We start from the raw sequence: 9792 nt of genomic DNA on the forward strand, positions 1-9792 counted from the left end.
ACTGCTCCTGAATTGTGAATGTGATAGAATTTGATGAAGAAAATAGCTTGTGATGCTGGTCTCTCTAGTCTTGCAGTTATTTGCTGTATTAGTTTGCCAGCCTGTAAGTGAGAAGCTTGTATCTCCCAAGGAGCATCTCCAGCAGTAGTTGTCTCACATCTAGACTTCTGTTGCTATCTGAATGTGAGCTTGCTAGCAGAAGTCTCCAGCAGAGATGTAGCGTGCTCATGCAGTTTTACAAGTCGTCGTCTTGAAGGAGCTCGGCTGCTCAATCAGAGGCAGACAGCAGCCTCCAGACGGCAGCAGCAGATGGGAAGGGAGCTCTCTGTTCCCTCAGCTGCCCAGTGACACAAACCAAACTTCGGCACTTTCCCTTCTTGCCTGGGACAAATCCTAGCCATACTTCTCTATTTATCATATTCAGTGGCTGAAGTGGCTGACATTCAGTATTTCACACATACCTTTGAAAACCCTAGTAGGAACTTAATTTTTGCAAACAAGGTCCGGAAATAGAGTAAAAAGAGGTTCTCTGATGCAATTGATGAGGCTAACAATCTCTCTTTTGTGCCTAGCTGTCTCCCAAAAAGACCTGGGAAGGGTTCATTGGAGGCTTCTTTTCCACAGTTGTATTTGGATTTATTGTAAGTAATCACAGGATTTTACTTGTGTAGATTCAGTCTTCAACTTCTTAGTTCTATTTGAATTAAAGTTAATGACAGATTCGCTCATCTCAAACTGCTGAAAGCCTAGGAGTTAGAGGGTTTTTTATGGATAGAGAATTCTGCCAATTTGTAACTAGCTGGAAAAGCTAGGCAAGGCTTACACCTCTCCTGAACTTTGACCAACATATTGACCATTTTTTGTTATTGCTGCTACTATATCTGGAACTGTTTTATCTATTAATTGCATCCCTATTTTGAAATTGAAGTTTATTGATAGCATTATTTATGGTTTGTAAAGTAGTACTTTTTATTATATGCTTTGTGATGACATTTCTCCTGAGAGAACGCCCACAGGTTTAAACAGGTAGTTTACACTGACAATATGCACAGAAGATAACAACAGCATACAGTAACTGTTCTGATAAGTAATTTATTACCAATAAATAGTAATTCATCGTTCAGCAGAACTTGCAACTGCCAAACTTGGTAGAAGCAGTAGTTCAAGTTTTAATGGGAAGTGAACTGCAAATAAATTATGAATGACTAAAATTTTGGGATTTTATAATGCAGAAATATCCAGTAGATATGAATCCAAGAGATATGAAAAGGTAAACAAGTTGGGGAGTCATCACTAAGCACACTGAATGCCCTTATTTGTCTGCCTCACTGAGGCTTTCTTCAACTTAACAAACGGGCCAATTTTACTCCATTCTGGGTCTCTTTGTTATTAACAACATTTTTGTAATGCTCAGCTTGTGATGACAAAGCTATCTATTACAATATGATTTTTAACTGTATGATTTTTGACTGCAACAACAAATGCCTATTTTAAGAGTCCTTGTTTTGCTTTTCAGTTTTCCTATTTTTTGGCTCAACATCAGTACTTTGTCTGCCCTGTGGAATATAACAGTGAAACTAACAGATTTGTGACAGAATGTGAACCTTCAGAGCTCTTTCAGATGAAGAAGTACTCTGTGCCACCATTGCTTCAAGCTGTGTTGGGATGGGTAAGGAAAAAAAGCAAGGCTTTGGTTAAAATTGAAATTGTACTTCCCAGCTTGAATGGTTTTCTAAACTTTTTTAGAAAGGTATATGAGTGCTGGTAACATCTGTATGGTGAGAACTGACTTAATACCCTGAACATCTCTCTTGGTGAGATGGGGGAGGTGGTCACCCAATGAAATGCATTGCTGGAGACACCTGAGGAAACCTGCCTGTGTTCTTGTGGCCTGGATTCTCTTTGTGCTGGAAATAGATGTCCCTTAAACATTTTTCAGGCAAACCTATGTTTGAAGAGCAACTTTTACATTTTTGTGGAAGGTGGACAAAGGCTTGTTATGACCCATATTAGTAGTAAGCTTAAGTAATCTTCTTCATAGAACTTCATTCCATTTTCAGCCAGTGTGCAACTGCTGTTAGGATTGGACTCTTGCTGTCTTCATCCCACACCATCTTGTGCGTTAGTGCCACTACTTCTGTGCTGAGTGAAAAAGGAGTACCAGTAAGACAGTTTCATGTAATGTAGTCAACGACCCTTTTCCTCACACCCAGCCTGCAAATTCTTTTAAGTGAGATGTTGCATCTTTACCTGCCAGGAAATAGGTTGTCAAATATCCTACCATAAAAAGCAGCGCTTCAGGAGTCACAGGCTCCAGAGGCACTCCAACAGGATGAGAATACCAGAGACAAACAAAGTCTGTCATCGCCTTTCCTTTAGGGCAAAGAGGAGGTGACTGGGACAAACACAGAACAAGTGAGTTCTGTATCACTCCCCTCACCTATGCAGTGGCTCAGCACAGAGAGTGCACAGCACCAGGGAAGGCAGCAGGCTTTACTTGTGGTTACAGGGGTGTAGCACTCAAGGACAAAAGTTGACGCAGGCAGCACAAACTGGAAACTGTAGCAACCAAACCTAAGACTAAAAGCAATTAATGGCTTCAGTTTGTGCTTAGACAAGCCAGATTACATCTACAAGGATCTTCTATATTTTCATGTCAAATGAACGTACTGTTGCTTCAGGGACTGTCAAGTTGATTGCAAATTCAAGAAGGATTTTTCTGCACAAAACCAAAATGTCGACTGAGCAGAGAGAAATCTTACTATGTCTAGCTATATTACATATTTTGGTAAAAGGCAAGAAGAAGGGAATGTCCAGCTCTGTGCCAGTCTAGTAGAGAGCTATAAGTTAACCCTAAAAAGAGATGGTAGCTCTGCTTGCGCTTCTGGAGTACTTTTACCAGGCTGTAACAAGCTTTTTAGGAGACAATTAGCTTTAGCACTCTTTATAGAAAGTCAAATTGAATACACATGTCTAGGCAACAGTCTGGTTTTGTTTTTCCCCTGTTACTCAATTCTTGATGTCCTCTCTCAGAAATACGACCAGATATGACACTTCAAGTCAAGTTTCCTTGGTGTCAAAAGATGTCAAGCTTTGTGTTCTCCCAATAAAACTAACTTAATTCCAACTCAAAAACTTTTCAGTTTAACCAACTGAATAATTTAGCCTAACTGAAAGGTATCTTAAGACAACTGCACAAAGTAGTCAAGAAGTTAATTGGTGTTTGCTGGCTGCAATACAAATCAGAAACGTAAGGTACAGGATTTTTCAGCTACAGATAGTGTTTATCAAGACTTGCCAGGTGAGGTGTGCTCTGCTTTTAGGAATGTTGCCAGCATAGCATTCCCACAAAGGCTGGAGCTGGTGCCATTGACTTGAAAGTGCTCTAAGTTACAAGAACCCCCCTCAGAAAGCAGAAAATGCAAACAAATGAAAAAACCCACCCTAATAATAACACCACCACCACAACAATTACAAGCAACAAACCCAAAACACCCCAGCCAACCAACCAAAAAAATTCCCCTTTTTTCTAATCTCTATCAGGTAGGAAAACAGGTACCATATTGCTAACACAATCCCTCTTATTTATAAGAATTTGAACAGATTAAAACAAATATCATGTCTGTGAGCATGCTGAGGGAAGCAATATCTGTTTAAAATGCAAACTAATAAGTATTAATGGAGGTGAACCTTTTATCTCCCATTATTGCTGTATATACACAGAGATGACAGTATGGTGGACTAGTGCAAAATTCATACCTATCTTGTGAGAGCATGAGAAGTGACAGTGAATTGTGAGAAGGTAACATGTTCATGGAGAGCACTGGGCCACTTACTACAGCAGTACTAGAAATTTGTGGAAAGCTCCTTTGTGAACAGGAAATGGAGCTGGAAGAGCAGAGCTGGGAAAGACTACGGAGTCCTGTTGTACGTTATGGAATTAGTATTTATATTCCTTATGATCAACTAAGGGATTGTCTGAAAACGGTGTCATTTTTTAAAGTTAAGTGCTCTAGAAACTGCAGATACTTCATCCTGTTCATGTGAGTAGACCATTTAGCAGCTTTTTACAGTGTGTCTACTCTTCCTTTCTTTACAGTATTACTTTTTTTCAAGGAAAACTGGAGCTTTGTGGAAATTTGTTCTGTAACAGCCCAGTTTTAAAATATTTAAGCTTAAAATGCCTACAGTCAAACATATTGAAATACAGTGCTAATTATTTTTCTTGTAGGAAAGAGTGAATATGTACCCGTTTCAGATGCACAGCATTGCACTGTCAACATTTGCCTCATTAATTGGGCCGTTTGGAGGATTCTTTGCCAGTGGATTTAAAAGAGCTTTCAAAATCAAGGTGTGTAATCACTCCTATAAGCTGGTTTTGTTTTGGTTTTCTCTTTGAGTTAGATAAATTGTTGGGTTGGGTGGTTTGGGTTTTTTGTTGGTTTTATTTTTATTTTTTTATTTTTTTAAGTCACAGATTGTAGTATCTAGTGTTTCTAATAAGGTGTGATGAAGTTTGAGCTGTTTCTTAGCATCAGCAACAGTACGTAGTTTTATCAGATATATGTATGTGATATTCTTAAAACTTCACATAATCAACATGTGACTAGTGTTGGAAATCTAAGAATAACTTCTCTTCATATTTTGGTTGATAATCACTCTTCCAAGTCATGTTGCAGAAGTGGTATAGACAAGGAAGATGTGAGATGCTATACTTGACATGAAAGGCAATCTGCACTAACAGCGGTTTACCCTTCAGATTGGGGCTGGCTGTGTTTTACCAAGAGTATGAATGTTGTACACAGATGCTGATGTGTCAGGTTCACCAAGGCATGAGATGTTTGCCTGCCTTTGCCAATACAGTGCCACCTTGTAACAAGACTGTGTATTGGCAAATGATGTGACGTGCTAACCTCTGTTTATTGCAAGGTGTGCGCTGTTGCTTGTGGCAGTGTTGTCCCTGGCTGGCATTAAGTGGCAGCAGGAGTGTGGGAAGAGGGCAGCCCCAAATTTTCTCCCGACCTTCTTTATGTCTTGGTAGGACTGCTGTAATTCTTATCCTGTTGCTTGTTGTTGTTCTTGCTGTTTCCTACGTCCACCAGTTTTGACATGTGCTTTGCACAGAAGTGTATAAACCTCTCTGTTTGTGCTGAACTCCCATACATGTGCTTGTATTCACATCCCTTTCTTATGCCGGTCCAAGCAGCTTGTCTGATACTTTGCTAGCTACAACCCTGGGCGCTGTCTTACCTGTATGTCCAGATAGCAAAAGACTGTGTGAGAAAGGGCTTTTTTGGGGAAAAAGTGCTTCTGAAAAGAAAAGTAGAACATTAAACTAGATGTTTTTCTTAATGACTCTGGGCCCCAAGGTGGTGACCAAAGGACTGTCGAGAGAACAGGGACATTGTGGAATGGTTCCCGAAGGCAGCGCATAGGTTAGGTTGGACACTCCATGCCTGCTCAGCATTGGAAGGCTGGATCGCAGCATCAGCACAGGATTAATTTAACTTGCTGGCAGTTGCCTCATACGACTCAGGTCAGAGTTTTCACCCAGCGAGTGACTGAGGAGGACAAAAAGGTTACATGGGGGTAGCTTGACTGATAAAGCTGTTCTACAAACAGTGTCGGATAACATAAAGGTAGCATATTGAGCCTTGTTTGCATCAGAAATATTTTAAATAGTTGTAATACTTTTTTCAGTACAGGGCTTTTTGATTCCATTAAATATATTTATATTGTATGCACACATGATTTTTAGCTATGGTTACTAAGAAGCCAGTGGGGGGGGGAGGGAAAGGCAGATGAATGGGCAGTATGACTTGCAAAGCTGGTGTTAGACAGTGGAAAGAGTCCTCAGGTTACTGCATCTCTTGCAGCAAATGTATATTCCCTGGTAACAAGTGCTTCAACAGCAGCTACCAGTAGAGAATAAAGCAATAAAAGTGTTAAAGAGGAGAATTAGATCCTGCAGAGGCAAGAAGCGATAGCCATTAGCTAAAGAGGCTTGCTGCAACATGAAGTATGTATAGACATACAAGTGTACTCAGTACTGGCAAACCTGCACCTGATCTACCACTGTCTTCCAATGTGTGACTGTGGACAAGTAGCTTCATCTCTTCTTTTTCTTCTTACCCTTTGACTCACCTTTGCAGTTAAAAACTCCTTTAGGAAAGGAAGCTCTTGCTAACTTTTGACTCAGTGCAGTGAAACTGTAGCTTAATTGCAGCCTTAATGTGCTGCTGTCAAGTGATATATCGTTAGTGCATTTCATCTGAATTGCTGACCATGGTGGTTGTTTTGGCTTGTTTTTCTTCCCCACCTCTGTCCTTCACACCCAAAAGGATTTCGCAGATACAATCCCTGGGCACGGTGGGATAATGGATCGCTTTGATTGTCAATATTTGATGGCCACTTTTGTTCATGTCTATATCACCAGCTTCATAAGGTATGGGCTTTTTAAAATACTAACTGCTTAAGCTTGTGTAGGAGCTGTACCATAGTTTATTTCCTAGAAGTTATGTTCTGCACCAGTAGCATAGTGAAGATGGCAGGTTTCTAATTCTAATTTACATAATGATTTCAAATACAGAGATATTAAGAAAACATATGTCACTGCCTAGGATTTGTGTGAGGTTATAGCTATGCCTTAATGTTGCTGTGACTGCTGTTAAAGGTAACCTGTGTACCCTAAATGCCAGGAAGTTTTGTGTAGCAGCCTCTTAGAAGTTTTGCTGGAATTTACTGATTACAGGAAGGTATGAGGATGGGGTTTCGGTGGTTCCTGAAAAGCCTGTAGGTTGCGAAGCTGCAGTTCTTCCCAGAAGTTTCAGTATTTCTATCACTTGACTTGGGATTTTCCATTTAAGATAAAAGACTCTGGTTAAAGAGAGGAGACAGCTTCTTAACAATACTGCTCATCTTCCCTGATCTGCATGAGTGTTCAAGAGGATATCATAAGAATGACAATTCTTGTAACAGTCAGTCATTGTAGTTCCTGGGGCAGGGCAGGGATCAAGGTAAGGGACCGTGGGTGTCCAAAGTGATACATGCCCTTAGTTTTGTAAATGCATAAGGCTAAATAATTATTAGATCGCTAATCAGCAACTTTTTGCCTCATATTCAGTCTGTCTTAGAAGTAGACTGTATAAAAGTGACTAGCTAAAAATGAGGCTGTTATTAGAAAGTCTTGGTTTAATTTGCAGTTTTCTTTTCCAACTTGACCACATTTCCATTTAGTTTAATAGTACACAACTTATCTGGCAACAGATACTAAACTAAAAAACCTGCTGATGAAGAATGTGATTATGGTGATTAAGGATGAATCAGTGAATCTTATTTGTCATAAGGCTTCTTAATATCCCCAAATGCAATAAATGTTTTTAGTGTCTGTTCAGATTGAGCTAAGAAGAATGCTTTGCCAGTAATGCTCATCCATGCATCCTGAGGAGATAGACTGGGAGAAATCCATATCTTGGTATCCTCAAAAAAGGGAAGGCATTTTTTGTGCAGCACAAATGTGCAGGAAAATGGAAAGCTGTTGAAAAGTTTATTTAGAGCTGCTGCTTACAAAAAAAATGTCTTTTTTGATTGACAGAGGTCCAAATCCCAGCAAGTTACTGAAACAATTGTTGATACTTCAGCCAGAGCAACAACTAAGTGTGTATAAAACACTGAAATCTCACCTCACTGAAAAAGGAATCCTGCAACCATCTCTGAGGGGGTAGTCTGTTGAAACAGAGTACTAGAAGAAACCTCCGTTTACAAGAAGCCTGTGGAAAAGCGTTGCAAATGTGCACAGAGAGAATAGCTAGAGGAAGAAGAGTTTGTGGTTTGGAAGAGGTGAATGTTTGCTGAGATGAACATGAATGCTGTGACTTCCTATTAGGACACAGAAGATCTACTCCTACCATAATTAAAATGCTTGCAAAGTAACAGTATATGTGCTGTATATTTTAGTTCCTGAAGTGGATGGCAGCAGTCTTCCTTCAGCACCCAGCCTGACAGGCTTTGTATTTAAAAAAAAACAAAAAAATCACCATTAGTTTTTAATGAGTTATTTAATATTTTATGTCTTAACAATACTATTTCGGTCTCCAGTGGTTAGTGAAGCATAAACAGTTGAGGCAGGTGGTCACTCTTTTATGTAGACTAGTGCAGAAATTACAGCTGGCCAGAAAATACTTGTTAGTCCAGTCAAAGAGGTAGTTACAGCCTGCTGTATTAGACTACCTGTATTTACTAAATCACTATGAAGGTTAGACTTAGCTCTGTTTTTAATTAAAATGCTTTCTTACGAAATTATTTCATACTTTCAAGAGAAAAGTACCTTTACTGAAGTATAGTTGGGCTGTGGAGCTGCTGGTTTTTTGGTTAAAGTTATGGATTTATAAACAAGTGTCTTCATCCAAGAGTAGAGATTACCTGAGAAAATGGGGTTCTTCAACCCAGTATAAAGATTGGAGAGAATCTGGAGTATAAACCCTTGGTTTCCACAGCATGGTCAGTGTCTGAAGACAGTAATTAAAGCCTTATTCCTTGTGCCTCTTAACTACCATGTAGAATTGGAGGTATTTACTTCTTTTTAAAAGCACTTTTGAGGTCCTGAGTAAAAAGTGAAGTACCATTTTATTAACGTTAGTAAAGTCAGAAATTTTTATCTCATGAATGTGCACAGTGCAAGACAGGATACATGGTTCTTCTGCTGCATGTTATTTATTAAGAGGATCCTCAAGCAAGCTTGAGCAACCACATAGACATTTGAATGGAGAATTTTTATAGGAAGCAACTATTCTGTAGACTTAATGGGGCATACGAGGAAAGCTGATTGCTAATTCTCAGTCCTAGCTGTTAAGTTTTTTTCATCATGTGACATGTCTTGATGCATCTAAAAATATAAACTTCTTTTGAAATTATGACAATTATTCCTGTACAAAAGGAAAGCACAAATGCCAGTTTTGTTTTGGTATACTGTAACTTGATACAATTTAATTTTTCCAACCAGTTGTAAATAAGTTTCTCCTGCAGTGGACGTACTGATGCCACATATGTGTATGTTTCTGTATATATATAAATATTAAAAGGTGTATGTATATATAGGTATTAAAGATGAAAATGTTAAATGGCTCATGATACTTGAGGCTAAAATAGTGGAGGAAATCACTAGGGTGGTTGATAAGCGGGATCTTGTAAAATTCAGACAGCCTTTGTTGAATACCATGCAGCTGAGAGCAGTGTGCACTCTGTTTTGCACTTAGGCCATGGTAGTGCGTGTACAGCTTGTGCATGGAAAAGCACCTCTGTACATGGCTTTGAAATAAAACCCAGGTCTAAAGTAACTCCTGTTGATGTCAGGGATTTGACAGATTTAAATTACCTGTGGTACTTCCTACAGCTGACCTGGAGATTGCAGTACTGTGGTGAAGGAACACTCCGGGAGGTGAAAAACATCCCCAGCTGCTTGTCCCTCAGTGACTTGGGTTATTAATTGCAGGGAACCAAATTTTGGCCCTTATGCTGAAAGGGCTGCATACACTGAGCTTAAAAAACAGCACTGCCAGGAAGTGATACATGTGGAAAGGTGCTTTAAAAAGAAGGGAAGGGAAAATGAGAGGATGACTAAAGTAGCATACCTGGAAAACTTAACTTGTAGATGAGGCTTTGGTTATGTATGGGACCTTGGTAGATGTTTATGAAAAAACACAGCTGTATTGGAGTTGGTATATCTTTATCCTGGATATTTAAAAAAAAAAAAGGAAGGAAAACAATAAAAATTATATATAGAATATATATATA

At 39.2% G+C, this 9792-nt stretch overlaps 1 protein-coding gene across 1 annotated transcript in view; it reads left to right on the forward strand.

Annotated features, from left to right (window-relative positions):
- The window catches only part of CDS1 (CDP-diacylglycerol synthase (phosphatidate cytidylyltransferase) 1), a 30112-nt gene extending 22388 nt beyond the window's left edge, over positions 1–7724 (forward strand). The window contains exons 12-16 of the mRNA XM_010185957.1: positions 573–641; positions 1517–1669; positions 4232–4351; positions 6342–6445; positions 7595–7724. Of these exons, the coding sequence (XP_010184259.1) occupies positions 573–641; positions 1517–1669; positions 4232–4351; positions 6342–6445; positions 7595–7724 (576 nt within the window). The remainder of the gene's footprint in view (positions 1–572; positions 642–1516; positions 1670–4231; positions 4352–6341; positions 6446–7594) is intronic.
- The last annotated feature ends 2068 nt before the right edge of the window (positions 7725–9792 follow it).

This window comes from Mesitornis unicolor, unplaced genomic scaffold (assembly GCF_000695765.1).
Source record: "Mesitornis unicolor isolate BGI_N332 unplaced genomic scaffold, ASM69576v1 scaffold18596, whole genome shotgun sequence".
Lineage (NCBI taxonomy): Eukaryota > Metazoa > Chordata > Aves > Mesitornithiformes > Mesitornithidae > Mesitornis > Mesitornis unicolor.